General features: G+C 47.1%; 4 protein-coding genes across 4 annotated transcripts; 1 reads left to right on the plus strand and 3 right to left on the minus strand.

The window, feature by feature from the left end:
* Window positions 1-122: 122 nt before the first annotated feature.
* On the minus strand, window positions 123-3,491 carry N7478_008802 (Acyl transferase/acyl hydrolase/lysophospholipase; the record flags this gene model as incomplete). The annotated part of the gene is made up of 4 exons (XM_056925016.1): window positions 123-2,180; window positions 2,264-2,298; window positions 2,353-3,176; window positions 3,280-3,491. The coding sequence occupies 4 exons, from the start codon at window positions 3,489-3,491 to the stop codon at window positions 123-125; spliced, it is 3,129 nt and encodes a 1,042-aa protein (XP_056777742.1).
* Window positions 3,492-4,364: 873 nt separating this feature from the next.
* On the minus strand, window positions 4,365-4,995 carry N7478_008803 (uncharacterized protein; the record flags this gene model as incomplete). The annotated part of the gene is made up of 4 exons (XM_056925017.1): window positions 4,365-4,449; window positions 4,504-4,589; window positions 4,654-4,744; window positions 4,943-4,995. The coding sequence occupies 4 exons, from the start codon at window positions 4,993-4,995 to the stop codon at window positions 4,365-4,367; spliced, it is 315 nt and encodes a 104-aa protein (XP_056777743.1).
* A 2,192-nt stretch (window positions 4,996-7,187) lies between these two features.
* Window positions 7,188-9,359, minus strand: N7478_008804 (uncharacterized protein; the record flags this gene model as incomplete). Its single annotated transcript, XM_056925018.1, has 2 exons — window positions 7,188-8,933; window positions 9,105-9,359. 2 exons carry the CDS (start codon window positions 9,357-9,359, stop codon window positions 7,188-7,190), a joined length of 2,001 nt encoding a protein of 666 aa, XP_056777744.1.
* Window positions 9,360-13,474: 4,115 nt separating this feature from the next.
* N7478_008805 (uncharacterized protein) lies at window positions 13,475-14,800 on the plus strand (the record flags this gene model as incomplete). Its single annotated transcript, XM_056925019.1, has 2 exons — window positions 13,475-13,690; window positions 13,787-14,800. 2 exons carry the CDS (start codon window positions 13,475-13,477, stop codon window positions 14,798-14,800), a joined length of 1,230 nt encoding a protein of 409 aa, XP_056777745.1.
* Window positions 14,801-15,141: the final 341 nt, after the last annotated feature.

Here is a 15,141-nt window from a genome sequence, read left to right on the forward strand (position 1 = left end):
ATCTTTTTAGACTTTCGTGCGTAGGATAAGCGGTCCGAAATTCGTTCATAAAAAGGCCTATCATATGAAATATTAGCATGAGATTCGGGAGATGAGGTGAGTGTGCTCGACGAATGCGCGGCTTACTTCAACGTTTTGCAGTAATTAGCCTCCTCATGAAGCGCTTTAATCCTAGGGTGATCTGGCCCATAAAGACGCTCGGTTTTCTTGGCCAATTCAATTTTCAGTGCAGCAGCCTCTAGATCTCGTCCTTGTCCTTCCATGATGTTCGAAAGGGTCAAAGTGTGACTGATGGCTATTGGATGGTCTGGTCCAAGTATTTCTTCGGTTATTGCTAAATTTTCGGTAGCAAGGGTAGCTGCCTTTGTCCAAAGGCCTTGCTCAACACATATCTTTGCAAGTGTATCTTTTGCGCATAATGTATCTGTATCTTTGGGACCACAGACTCTCGCAGTGATGGAATACAGCTTCTGAGCAAGACTCATAGCATTCAGTAGTCTTCCTTGGTCTAAGTATATTTGAACCATGGTGAAAAGAAGCACTCGAATTCTATGATCCTCAAAGCCGTAATACCTCAGATGACCCTTGAATGAAGCAATTCCTAGCCATTCCGCGATAGCAAGGTTTCCTTGATGAAAATGAATGATACAAAGGGTTAGAGAGCCCACAGCAACGTTCAGGCAATCAGGCCCATGTAGCTTAACATTAGTTTGAAGAAGGTCAGTCATAAGCTCTTGCGCCTCGTCATAGCGTTGCTGTGCTCGATAACACACTGCAAGGCCGCTGGAAGCATGCAGTGTTCGTTGATGCTCTGGTCCAAAATGCTTTTCATTGTACTTGACAACAATTTTAGTCAGAGATATTGCCTCCCTGACTCTTCCTTCGAGTATGAGGCAACTGGAAACCCGATATTGTAATTGGGCTCGAGCATGTGGATGTTCGTAAGTCGAGGTCAAATCTAGAATGTGAAATGCATGAGGGAAACAAGCCCGCCAGAGGTCTTGGTTGCGTGCCTCCGTCGGAGGAAATCTTTGGCTTACTATCTCTAACATTCTCCCCTCCCAATGCTCTAGTACAGCCGATGATCTCAGAAAATTGCGCATTGCCAAATGCACCAATCTATGGAGATCAACACGCTGATCGTCAAGGTGGAGGCGGATCAAGCCATATGCTTGAAGGATGCCAAGCTGCTTGCTCTGCTCAACTGGATTTGAGCATGGAAGCAGAGCTATCGGAATATCCCGATGACTCAAGCATGACATGAAAGCTAGCAGATCATTGGCCGATGAATCGCTCTTGCGTATTTGTGCAATAGACGTGAGCCAGGTAGTCGCAACAGGGTTAAGGGTGCTTTTATATCTCCCTTTGTCTTCAAAATTTTCGCTAAGAAGACGAATAACATCCTGCTCATGTCCATCTAAAAGACTGATATATCCTTTAATACCAGTGGCGTTTTGATTGATAAATGCTGCCGCTTGTGCAATAGCGAGTGGAAGATATGTCAGTCGCTCAAGCAATTCGCGGGTATTTTCTTCATCGTGAAGAAGTCCTTTTTCAATGAGGAGATTTCGTAACACACGGGTAGCACGTTGCAAGTCCATTTCCGGTACATTCAATATATTGTGTGACGCGAGCATTTGCGCGACTTTCATGCTCCGAGTAGTGAATAATATGGAGCCCAAAGAGCTACTTGGAAGATAATCTCTGAGACTTACGCCCGGATCAGATTCTGAAGAGGACTCCCAGTGCTCAATGTCATCTGCATTATCGAAGATTAAAAGCCAGCGACCGAAAGCCTGCTGACTGAGATGATCTTGGACGGCCCTTATTACTTCATCCTTTTCTTGCTTGACGATCACAAGACCAAGATGAGTGGCTATGTTCAAAAATCCTTGTTGGATAGTTTCAGGGCTCATAGCAGGAACCCAAAATACTGAACACTCAGGGTTGCTTTCTTGAGCCTGGTAGGCTATTTCAAGGGCAATTTGGGTTTTTCCAACTCCGCCCAATCCATATATCGCAGTTCGGGACATTCCCAAGTTTCTAAAAAGCTCTTCTGAAACCTGCCCCATGATTCCACCATTTACATACTTCGGGTTTCGATCAAAAGGAACAATCCAGCTACCAAGTTTAGGCTTCATAGATATCAGGTTTTGCGTTTGGTCCATCTCGGCACTAAGCTGTAGATGCATTTGTCGAATGTTATATGACTGCCGATTTGCGTCAGCCATATCATAGTATATCAATTTTTGCTTGAACTTACCTGTACAGATTTGTGAAAGTCGATATTTGTCTTTCCTATAGATAGTCAGTCAATTCTTGATTATTTTCAGGATCGTTGCAATCACGTACCTCTTTTTCCAGCAAGATTGAGCATACAATGATGAACTGCAATCTTTTGAGTTTGTAGATGAAGATAGTCATGTGTGACGGTCTCAACCAAGTCTTGCTTTTGATAGTCCGTCATCTGAACAGTCTCCATCCCTTGCTCAACATTGAATCGAAAGCAACGATTCGCCTCGCACCCGCGCCTCCACCGAGCCATAAACCGTCTCTCCACCCCTGCAGGCTTCGTCGCCATCCTAACCAGCGTTTTTGACAAGAATTTGAAAATATTGTCATCCAATGCCTGATTGGCCGCATGTCCAGTTCCGACAGAGACGAAGCACTTCACAAGCTCTTGAATACTCCGAGTTGAAGGGCACCATATATCACAAGCTTCTTCCTCCACTTCTTCCACTGGGTTATTCGCACCGAAAGCACCATCCACAAATTGCCGATCACCAAGAGAGACGGGATCAAAGAACCGTGTAGCAGCCGATGTGGCCAATGCCGCTTCGCAGATAGTAGGAGAAGGTTGATTTTCATCGAGAGCGTCGTAGCTTCGTAACCGCGTGACTTCCAAAGTTTCCTTCGCAGTTGCGCAGACAAAAATCTTGCATTTCCGAGACATGCCATCATTAAGTAAATCATTGGGGGACGCTCCTGCCAGGGTGATGACATGCGTTATCACATCTCGAAGCTTTTGTGAATCGTATTGGGCTTTGACATTTCCGGACCAGTCGACAAATACTGTTCGGGCTTTCTCGCTGAACACAGATTCCATGAGCTCGCGGTAGGCTGCAATACAATCATCTATATCCATTTCCAGACGACCTAGCATAATAGCAATCAATCTTATAGGTATTATCGTTAGCCTTGCTCGGCTGTTAGCCCTCCAGGCTGGGGATAGATGTGTATTCTGCTGCCCCAGTGAACATGTAGTACATGGTGACTTACCCGCCCGTACTGGTTCCCCCAATCAAATCAAACACATCGCACGGCTTAACATGTGCACTGTGCGAAATCTCCGAGTTTATAAGATCCATAAGACATTTCAGAATATAAAGGCTTGAAAGTCCTCGTACACCGCCACCATCAAGGGAAAGAAGGCATAATCCATGTCGGTCAACTGGGTCCGGTCCTAGCAGTCCGTAGATCGCCGTTGTCATTATATAGGGACAGATAATTGAGAACAAAAGTTTGGTAAATAGTACTATTATCTTAAGATCATTATTTTCATCTGGGGCTTAGCAACTTCTAATATTCTCCTCCTGTGAGGCAGCATAGCCGCCCTCAACGCATGGCTGCGAGTCGGGCGCATACGGGCCACGCAACAGACCAATAATTTACGAGGAAGCCAGCATTAGCGCCGTCGATTGCATTCCAGGCATCTTTGAGACCCAAGGCGAGTTTCAGAGTGATCCAAGCGGTTTTATGTTCTCACGCTGGTAGTGTATGCATGTATGTAGTGTTATTTGAAATACTTAGGTCTCTGTCAGCCACCACGAAATCTACCTACTGTAGTGGGGAAGTCACGACTCACAATAGCAGTGTGAGTTCGCAGTATTTCTGTATATAAGACATGTCCCAGATAGTATAGCAACTCAGACCATTCCACTACCACAGCTACCCCTAGGGTCTCCGCTCCCTATCTCCCACTGCCCCCAGTGGACGTAGCCTATCACAGCAAGCCCGTTCTCTATACTATACGGCGTCCCCCTCTATACTACCTACTATGTAAGTTCAAAGCGTTTGCATCAAGATCAATGTTGTATTGTTAAACACTGGGACCCTGAATTATGCGATAAATATCCATCATTTTGTTCATGAATCCCCCCAAATAGTAAGCAAGGCAGCAAACCGCGAGTATTCATATCTTATTCAAACTAGCGTTTTATTTGGGAGACGCAAAGCGCATCCGAGAATAGCAGAAAAAGGATGGAAATGGTTGAAAACTGTTCGCGAGCTCAAAAAGCGTAGCCGAATTATGTAACGCCAGGAAGGGAGAAAATAGGAATCATCGAGATCGTAGATTATGGCGCTTAGCACAGCTCGCAGCACTCGACACAGTCGGCGCAGCACTCGCAGCCCTCCTCACAAACGAAACAACAGCACAGAGCAGCCAAACTAGAAATTGGTGTTAAACTCGTTCCCTCGTTCGATTTGCGACATGAAACTTACCAGCCTCCAAGACATCCTTTACCGCCGCCGCCACTGTTGTTATTGTTGTTGCGGTTATCATCTTGATTCTGGTTGCCGTATTGCATCTGAAAAATAAGGTATCAGTATTGCATGTGTTAATGACGGGTCTCATTCGACGCTTTAACGCACCTGCTGGGGAGGATATCCCTGGGGTGGGTATCCCTGAGGAGGATAACCCTGCTGGGGAGGGTAGCCTTGGGGAGGGTAACCCTGGCCGTAGCTGTGCGCAAAATACTATCAGTATATTGATTTCAAGTATCGCCGGTATGAATGGATCGTTGATCGCAGATCGCAGCTGAGCTTTCGTTCCGAACCCAATAACATCATGAGATATATCTGGTCGGGTGGGGAAAATGCGATCGTGTATCCAATCACAAATGGGAGATGTTGACGTTGATTTGGATTCGAGATGACTTACGCCGGCTGTGGGGGATAAGGCTGCTGTTGGCCGTAAGGTTGCTGGTAGGCCATCTTGAACCTAGTAATAAGATCAGCTCAGTAAGGCGATTCAACCAACAAGATTCCCAGAGCAAGCGCTGCGGCGTTCACGACCAGGGCCATGAGAGGAGGAATCACCGCATCGGCTAAAGAGCGATCAGGGCGTCAACATACCTTGTCGATGTACGGTGTTGAGATTGGTGGAAAAAGGGATGAGGCTTGCGACAGTAAAAAAGGCGCGACAAGGAAGCGGAAGCGAAGGAGACGAACAACGAAAACCACAGAAGGGAAGAAAGAAAGATGAAGCTGAAGTGGAGGTGGATGAAGCAAGGTAAGAGAAGAGGGAAATAAAAAAAGAGGAGACAAGGTTTACCGAATCCCCGATGGAACTGAACTCTGCAGCAACAATACAGCGTTCGACTCCTTTTTTTTGTGTTTTTGTGTTTTTTTACTAATGTATGGTACGGGCTTGGCACGTAAGGCTGAATGAGAATAGGTGATGAACAATAGTATGTATGGTCTATCCTATCGTTAATTATTTTCCCTGTATAAATGGAAGCGGCTGTGAATTACTCCACAATCATCTTGCAGGATGCTCCGATAGGCACTAAGAAGAACAGGGAGCAATTGACATTAACCACCTTGAAAGGCACGGGTTCTGCTAAGAAGAAAAATAAATTACCACTTCCCTGCACCTTCAGCCCAGCATCGTGTATTATAACCGTAATTCTCCGTATTATTCCCGGCTGAGCCACATCAACCACAGCCCTATCACCAGACTGGGCGGGTCAGCCACATCTGTGTCCCCACAGTGTAGCTAATGATTGGCTCTCAGCCAGCCACCATGTCCGCCCCGACTCCACCATGAGCGGACAACTCAGCCACTCAGAGCTTGAGAGTGCGCGAACCGCCCACCCCGGCGTGATCGGCCTTACCATCGGTAGCATTAGAGGGGGGCTGACCGCTGTATTGTTGTTGCCTGTGGGTTCCGTTGGGACTCTGGCGAACTGCCTAGACGGGAGAATACAGTTAACAATTTACGGATTGAATGAAATGTGGCTAGGTGATTTCATACTCCGTACTTCGGATATACAGTCATGAACTTCAAGTGGCTCAAATGGCTTTCTTTGAGAGATCATACGGAGAACTCCGTATATCCACCAGTACTTACGATCCATCCATCATTCCAGCATTAGTGAGTACAATATAGGTAGTGACATCAAACTAAAGGGATACATACTTCTTGGCAGTCCAGAAGTACTTCACCTGACTGACAATTCACGGTCGGAATTATTACTCCAGAAACGTAAACCCCCAAAAAGAACCCTGAAGCGCTGATCTCCTATGTTTATACCGTGTAAGCTTTTTTTGCAAAAAGTTCACCAGGGCTGAGCACCTCGAAGGCTGCACAATGTTTACACCGTACATTACCAATGCTCCATCCAAGATCCCAAGGCCAGACCGGTCCGACCACCAGTAAATACAGTGTAAGATACCGAGATTTCCAAGACCCACCGCCCAAAATAGGCAGCTCTTCAGCCGTAATTTACAAGCCGCAACGTGGATGGATCTATCACAACGCAGGCAGCCTCGGTTACCCCATGGAGGGAACAGGTACAGGTACATGTATAAGGTTCAACGACAATGTGGTACATACATCACGGCAAGATGGATACCTACTGCAACGCTGTCCCACTACAATGCACACCAGGATCCAAAACCGAAACCAAAATAAATGCTCAATGTCATTAGGGAAATTAATACTCATTAGTTTGCTTCGTCGCTCGTGTCAGTGCCAGCCCGCCCACCCATGTGCATAAAGACGACAGGAACTTGAACCCCTTGTAGCTATCAGCTTGCAATGCTGAAGAAAGATATTATGAGACAACGCCATAGAAAACCGACCAGTGCAAGTGCAGACTGGACAAAACATCGAAAGAATGTTTTTCGCAATCCTGAAATGTCTGTAGTGACCCTTATATACCACAACACACTGACCATGACCATGTACCGGGACCAAAAGAAAACCGGGAAATTTGCCGGCCCATACCGTATACCATATAACCATCCATATCATATAACCTTGAAACCACAGAATAGAGTACAGCAGACTCAATATCCGAATTATGGGCTGGGTAGAAAAAGGAAGAAGAAGAAAATAGAACGCGAAAAGAAGAAGGGTGGAAAGTAATCACCCGCAACCAACTGCTTCAACGGCACACCACTCACATAACATAAGACTCTAGCTCAGGAGGAAAAGGAGGCTGAGAATCCATGTAAAAAGGCGCATCCAACGAACTATCCAACTCAAAGCTCTGCACAGGATACGGATCAAATCCATGCATAAGCGCAGACTCCATTCCGAACTGATTCCCAGCCTCACCTCCTTTACGACGGCCAACCTGAACATCAAGATCATGATCAGATGGAAAGCTCGTCCCAAGGTCCTCACCCTCAAACTCAACCTCATCACCAATTTCATTCTCATTCTCATTTTCATCGGAAATCTCAACAGTCTGCCTCATCCAATGCTTCAAAACTTCCATAGGCGGATTATTCCCACCACCCTTCCCACCACGCTTTTCACTATCTTTCCCCCGTCCCCCTCTCCCTCTTTGACAAGGATTGAAATGCGTGCGTCTCAAATGCGCCGCAGCATTATAATTCGCCCCGTACTTCTTCCCATTCCGACAAGCTTTACAATTTGCCAAAAAAGTCTTATCAGGTGAGATATCGACACAAACCCAGACTTTACGTACAGAAGCATGAACCCGATCAATATGTCGACGTAGTTCGTGTTCACCGTGGAATCCCTCGGGTTGATCATTGCATAGCTTGCAGTACTGCTTTAGGCGCGGAGGGCGCTGTACTGAGGCTTTGGGAATGGCTTGGACTGGTTTTGCGGTGCCGTCTGTTGGCGAGATGCGGACCATTTGTGTTGGATCTTTTGTGTCTGGTTGGAGGAGGATAGTGGTTGAGTTGTTAGTTTGGTGTTGGACTGGGGTTTTGAGACTGAGACTATGGCTGAGACTGAGGCTGTCGGATGATTCGCGTTTCGGAGCGATGGGTCGTGAGGCATGAGCGATCTGTTCTTGGGTGCGGCGGGCGGCGCGGGATGATAGAGCTAGGGGGTTATAAGGATTGGAGTCGGTTGAGAGGGAGTGTTTCATTTCCAATGCGGAGGGGGAGTCTGGTTCGGACTTTGGATCTGGGGTTGGTGTTGGGAGTTGTGTTTGGAGATGGGATGGGAGGATTGGTGGAGGTAGGAAGGAGGATTTACAAGGGGCGGAGGTGGAAACGGAAGCAGGGTAGATGATTGGGAAAGACGAGGGATCTAGTTCATGATATAAAGTTGGAGGATGGAAGGTATCTTGAAAGGGGAGACCAGATGTGGATGTTGGAACCCATTCTGGGGGGATGGAGTAAGAAACCAGATCCAGATCCGCGGTTGGAGCAGCAGTGCCGTCGAAGCGGAAGTTGTCGAAAGTATTGATGATTGAATCGGTTGTTGTACTCCGAGTCATCTGAACTGCTGCAGCGGGAGAATCATCGGCCAAAGGAGAGATCTGTCCGTCGTATTGTGGGAGTGGCGGAGGTGGTCCATTTAATCCATAAGCTGCGAGGCCAAGCGACAAAGCCGAACCAGGACCAGAATTCGTAGGATATGCCTGGTTGTCACTATCGTCCAATTGGAGGTGCTTCGTGTATTCTGAAGGCGAGTACTCGTCGATGACATGATCAAGTTGTTGTGTTGCTTGTTGCATCCTCAAAGGCCCGGAGGATAGTCGCTTTCCCACGACGGTTCCGGTGGGTTGGTACCAGTGGGAGGCCGGGAGGACTTGATGACTTTGAGAGCGAGCCATGGGAGCCGTATGGCGATATGTTGAAAACTCGGCACCATTTGTAGGTGAAGCAGCTGCGGGAGCTTGGGAGATGGTGCGCCTCATCTCGATGACCGGAATGTCCGGGGTCTGCCAATTGTCAATCCAAGGATTTACGGCTGGAGTATATGGGAACGGGAACAGAAAAAGATAGGATCATGATGGAGGTGGGACAAGAGAAGAAGTAGTAGCAGCAGTAAAAACAATGGGATATTGCTTGATCAGGAGGGAGCGGGAGCAAGAGACCAAGGTCACACATACGGTGGCTCGTCGTTTCGCTTGCGGAAGACCAGAACCAGAAGAAGGAAGCGTCCGCGGGGTACTGGCATCCTGTCGAGTCCGTTTGCCCGGTTTCCGATCGATGGCCGGGATGAAAGGGCTGATGCGATTACTCCAAAGTTGGCTGAGCTCGGATTCCGGGAGGTGGGAGTATCGAACCAAAAATGCTTCTCGGTAGCCGGTCATGACGCTGTCGAAGAGTTCGTCCGAGTCGTCGCGATCCTGATTGAATGCCATGATGGATGGAGGTTGGGAAATAGATCCCTAGTATATTGATGATTGCCAGACAAAATGAACTGGGATATCAGTATGTAAAGTTCGAGGGGGAAGAAGAGACAATAGGTAAATTTCTTCTGGTTTGAAGCTGTCGTTTGAATCCGTGAATGATTTAAAATCTTCAAAAGAAAGAAAGAAAAAGATTAGAAGCTGCATCTGCATTTTTCAAAGTGGAAACAGTGCACGTACATAGATCGTTCTCCAGCAATTTGGAAGGACCAAAAAAATTATAGAGAAACCCGAGATCTTATCAAGATAGACTTGAGATCGGCGGAGTATGACGATAAGTAGGAATCGAAGGAGGGCGAGATTTAATGAAAAAAGAAGAGAAAAATAAATAAATCAAGAATAATTAAGATATTTGAACAGAGTAGTAAAGATGCAAAGTATGGGAAGATTGGGCAGCATCAAGAAGAAACCTTGGAATGAGGAAAAGAAAGAAGAGAAAGAACAAAAGTCCGGGAAAAGGGAAACCAGCTAAACTAGCATCTCCACAAAGTAATAGAGCGATGGATACGAGGGGGAAGTCACTGCTATAGAACGCTCCACATGGAACCCGGAGCGTCAATCCTCCAGGCAAACCGAGTGGGGCCCAAGAAAGAGTCTGGACCGCGAATTCTCGTGCGTTCAATGACTTAACAATTTACTGGGTTAAGGGGGAAGAGGGAATATACGGAGAAGCAGCTAAAGGTATCTCTACATTACGAAGCACCTACAGTAGGTGCAATATACGGAGTACAGTTCCTGAATCATGCCCCCTATCACATCAAACGAAGCCAAACAGCCTCTGTGCCCACGAAAATTGTTTGGTTGGCTCATCCTCCTCTGCAAAGGCTGGAGGTGATGGGAAATCCAGCGGATAAAGTGAGGCAGCGAACCGGATCGCCCCGAGCGTGATCCGACGCCCACGATGCATAATAGACAAGTATTAAATAAGCAAAGAGGAAGAAGTGAGTTTACCTATCATTCCAAAGTTGGGGAAGAGCATGATTCTCGTCCCATTTCATGTGTCAGGGGGAGATTAGTGAATCTCTTCTCTGCCGTCCCTCCCCTCCCCCCCAATCCCAAGCCCAAGCGCCTATAGCGGAAACCCAGTGTGGCGGGCGTAAAGCCCACTTCAACGACCCCCCTAAACAGCCTCGTGTGCCCCGATTCCCACTCCATGGAGACCCGAGGGGGAACCACACCCACCACTGGTTTACTAGTATAACTAGTGAGACTCTTCCCCCTCCCCCCTCCAGCTCCATGGTAGTTTGGAGCTAAAGATGGGTCGGGCGCCTGAATGGATGCCACGTCGTTCAGCCTGCAGCCGAGGAATCGGTCGGGCCCTGCAGGTGACGATTCTCTGGCACTGGGTGGCTCAGCGCCCAATTGTTGCCCGGTTATGAACCGTTGCGAAGGTCTGTGGGAAGAAGACAAAGTTACAAAGTTCCCGGACACGCGGGAGTGTTCCACGGTTCGAATCTATAATGGCTGAAAAAAGACAATCAGTACTGTCCGTACATTAAAAAAGATACTAAATAATACAAAAATGAATAAAAATTCAATAGTCTACCGCTCTAGTATTTTTTCTACAGTATTAATTTTGAGTGATTGCTGTCTCAAATACACTAGACTATCCCCATGAAACCACTCAGACCTGTCCCGTTTTTCAGGGGTGGGGGAGAAGGGTTCAACCACGACGATCAAGCGACCTCCACGGTACAGACCGCGATAGACCAGAATACACCATGACACGGAACAAGAAACAAGAAACACTCCAATCGGAAAGCAAAACAACACAGAGACAACTGTATAAAGAAACAACTCAAAAAAAAAAATAAAATCATAAACAAGAAAAGCAGCCTGTGAATTCACGGCGGTAACTGCGTTTCATCCAGAGATACCCTCCCACCCTTCATAGGTGACGAGCAGAACTTGACCCGCTCAGGATCGACGCGTTTCTATTTCTACACATATTTCAACCCAAGATCCATATTCAAAGACCACTGGAGACATCGCTTCGTCCCATATCCACCGATCCACGGTAACCTCCAGTCAGCATGGCCGATAGCTGTCAATTTTGATGTGTCAAAGTTCCCCGTTGGGGGCGGATGAATTGTCCTCTAATCAGTGGATGGAGTCGATAATATTATGATCCGTACAGTCATTTTAGTACGATGTATGGGGCTGGGGCTACTAGTTTCAACTTAACGCTTGAGAAAGTTACATTTGTACTGTTTAGACCGCAACAATCAATTAGATCTCCGGGTATTTCTATGGTCTATTTCGTCATGGCGCGGCATTTATGGTGTATCATTTTCTGCCCAAGAGGCCATTTATTTCGATTCTGATTGGTCGCGCATCGACGTATGGTGTCCGTCTGCATCACGCGTTATGAATCGGGATGTAAGTACAACTACATCATGATTATGGTCATGGTCATGATCAGTCAATGTGTTATTGGAGGTACTGGCTAGATTGGCTAGATCATGAATAAGACCATTCCAAGAACATCTCACACTTATGATCATCATTAAGACCTAATATTCAATCCGAGACAGCATTGGTGTCCAAGACCAGGTAACAAGTTCCCCGACTCGTCAAGTTCCAACCACCTCCTAACAGGCTGTGTTATAGGATCCTTCCAACTTTCCATACTCCAATGGCCATGACCCATCTACACAGCCATTAGGCTACAGCGCCTCAGCCCAACTGATCTACTTCATCACTATAGACAAGGTAGACAAGGTAGACAAGGCAGACATCAATTCCATTGTTCAGCTCTCGTCTGCACAAGTCGCCTGCTATAGCAGCTAATCCTGCGCGCACAACCGACATACATGAGGCGCATCTCGAGAGGATGCCGGCTACAATATGACTGGGGGCATATACGCACCAACCAGCAAGGAATAGATTGGAGCCAGTGTTTTCAGAATACTAAGTGCTTAATGAAGACAGCTAAGTGGGATTAATGCATTGTTAGGAGCAAGACGTGGCCTGGTCTGAGATAGACTGGTATAGCTTGGGTTCAGGGGTCTGTTGACTACGTCTTAGTGCATGAGATACCGGCTATGAGGCCGTGCTAGTTTCGGCTGCGGCTCTGGGATGATTGTTCATGAGACCTGTCTGTCTATACTCACCGCTAGTTGGGCGGAAAACCAGCGAGATTCTGTTTCGCTGATGTTTTCTATCTCTTTGTTCTAAGAGAACCTGATGTTGCCACTGCGGGACTTTGTGGTTTTCAACGCAGCTGATCCATGATGATTGGGGTCTATGTAGGGTACTCATTGAGGCTCAAAGTTGACTTCAGATGTCCTTTTGGTGGCGTTGTGAAACAAGATCTGAAAGCTCAGCTGCTTGGAATATGATCGGTAGCTGGTGGAGACAAGCGAAGGAAGAAAACAGTGTTCTATCGGTTTGTCTACACGAACCTGACATCAAATTCCATGGTTTTGACCGAGACGAATACCCTACCTCACTAAGAGTACAGACAGTGTGAAATGGACAAGCTCCACCGATCTCACCTTTACCCTTCCAATTACACCAATCTCCATAATGAACCACGGAACCGAACACTGAGCTGTTTGAGCCGATGTTCAGTTACCCCCGAGCAAGGAAATTACATAGCGACGGCAGAAAGACTGGGTCGGGCTGACGTCAAGTCGCCACGCTGGAGCAAGTCTTGGAAGCACGACGAGGTGTGGAGAAAGTATAAGAAAATCAAGTCGGCGAGACAGCCACCAATGCCTGACATACAAGAGGATCAAAGCGGACAATCAAGAGTGAAGCAGCCAAAATTACATAGTGAACATTAAACATTTGAAGCTTAAAGCCTACACGTGATCGTTCCCCAGCCACGTCATAATTTCCCAGAGAATCAGTTTCACACTACAAGTTGTATCCATAGTCATATTTCCTTTTACTGTGAGGGAAAAAAGAAAAGAAACTCTTGAGCCTTTGTGGTTTCACGGTCTGCAATAATTGACCGCAATTTGACCGCTCTTGTTTCGCGTTTCAAAAATTGACGATTTACGATTTACGCTCACGCCTACCGACTTCCCCTCAACATACCACCCCTCACCCCTGAATTCACCATGTCCGACTCAACTCTTTACCTCTACACCTCCCTAACAGCAGGGTCATCGCACATTGTCACCGCAACGGCCCGTATAGAAACAATCCTTAAGGCAAACAAGTTACCCTTCCGCGCCATTGATGTCGCCACAGACGATGCCGCCCGTAAACTGTGGGGTCGACGCTCCAAGGGCAAGAAATTGCCAGGACTAGTCAAGTACGGCGACATAGTAGGCGTGAGTGGCTGACCATTGGACGGAATATATTTTCCCATTCCCATCCACATTCTTATTCGTCGAAACTCATCAACTAATAATCATAATCATCAATAGGACCTAGAAGAGATCGAAGAATGGAACGAATTCGGCGAATTGCGCATGGTCGTAAAGAACGTCCCAGATCTAGACGGCATGCCAGCAACTAGCTACCCAGCACCAGCAGGAAATGCAAATGAAAACTCGCAAGCCACCTCCACACCTAAAGAGCCCGAACCCAAAACACCCAAACCCTCTACGATCAAGATCCAAAGCCCCCCTGCCAAACAAGAAGAACAAAAAGACAGCACCGCAGTCCTAGCACTTCGTCAAGCAAGCGCCGAAGCAGCTTCAAAGGCGAAAGACCTAAAAAGCGATAAGAAAGAAGAGAAGGGCAGTACCACTACCACCGAGAACGAACAACCTACCTCCAACAGCCCAACAAGCAAACCCCGTAAAGCTTCCGTCGCGCCCGAGTTACCCGATACAGCGCCCGACTCCCCCAAGGGCGTTAAGCGACCTGCTCTCGTTCCAGAAGAAGCAGCCGTCTCATCTGCAAACTTCCACGCTGATAATGCCGAGATGCTAGGTCTCGTGGAACATCATCGGGGGTCGATAATTTCGAACATGGACAAGGAGGAGCAGGATAAGGCTGTGAAAGAGATCCGATCGTCTATTTCTGCGGAGGTTCCGCCTGGATCGATTGATGCTTTGCGGAAGGAGGCGGCGGCGAAACCGAAGCAGGACAGCGTGACTATTGAGGAGAGTCCGATTGCTGAAGCTGCGGTGGAGGAAGAGGAGTCTATGACTAAGAAGGCTGAGACTGGGCCTGCTGCAGAGACTAAGGATGTTGCTACGACGGAGTCCACTGATGAGGAGTCTACTGATGAGGAGGAGGGGGAAGAGGAAGATGAAGAGGAGGAGTTGAAGAAGAAGAAGAAGGAGATCGATGCTGATAAAGATGCCAAGGGCAAGGTCGAGGCCGAGGCTAAGACTAAGACTACGACTTCTGCTCCGGCGGACCCCGCGTCTGCATCTGCATCTGCATCTGCATCTGCGGAGACGAAGGAGACTACGTCAGCGACGCAGTGAGGGGTACTTTTGCGCGACGATGTTGACTTGACGGTGTACAGAGGAATGAGTCAATTCCGTGATTTGTTTTGTCAGTAGTAGTATGATACCAGCGTGCTCGAAGCAATTCATTTAGCTACATTCTATTCTATCTATATTCATCTATTCCCAAATTTCATTGCATTCATACTTGCCATGTGTTATTATCAAGTTCCAGTTCCAGTTCAATCAAATATTCATCATATCCCATCTACCTGTATCGCCGCACAGTAGTATAAGTAATGGATTGAAATGGATTCAAATTTCCTTAAAATGCAATTCATCTCATCATTAAAACCAATATAAATAGATACCCGCAAAAG

This window comes from Penicillium angulare (genome assembly GCF_028827245.1).
Source record: "Penicillium angulare strain IBT 27051 chromosome Unknown utg000005l_segment0_segment0, whole genome shotgun sequence".
Classification (NCBI taxonomy): domain Eukaryota; kingdom Fungi; phylum Ascomycota; class Eurotiomycetes; order Eurotiales; family Aspergillaceae; genus Penicillium; species Penicillium angulare.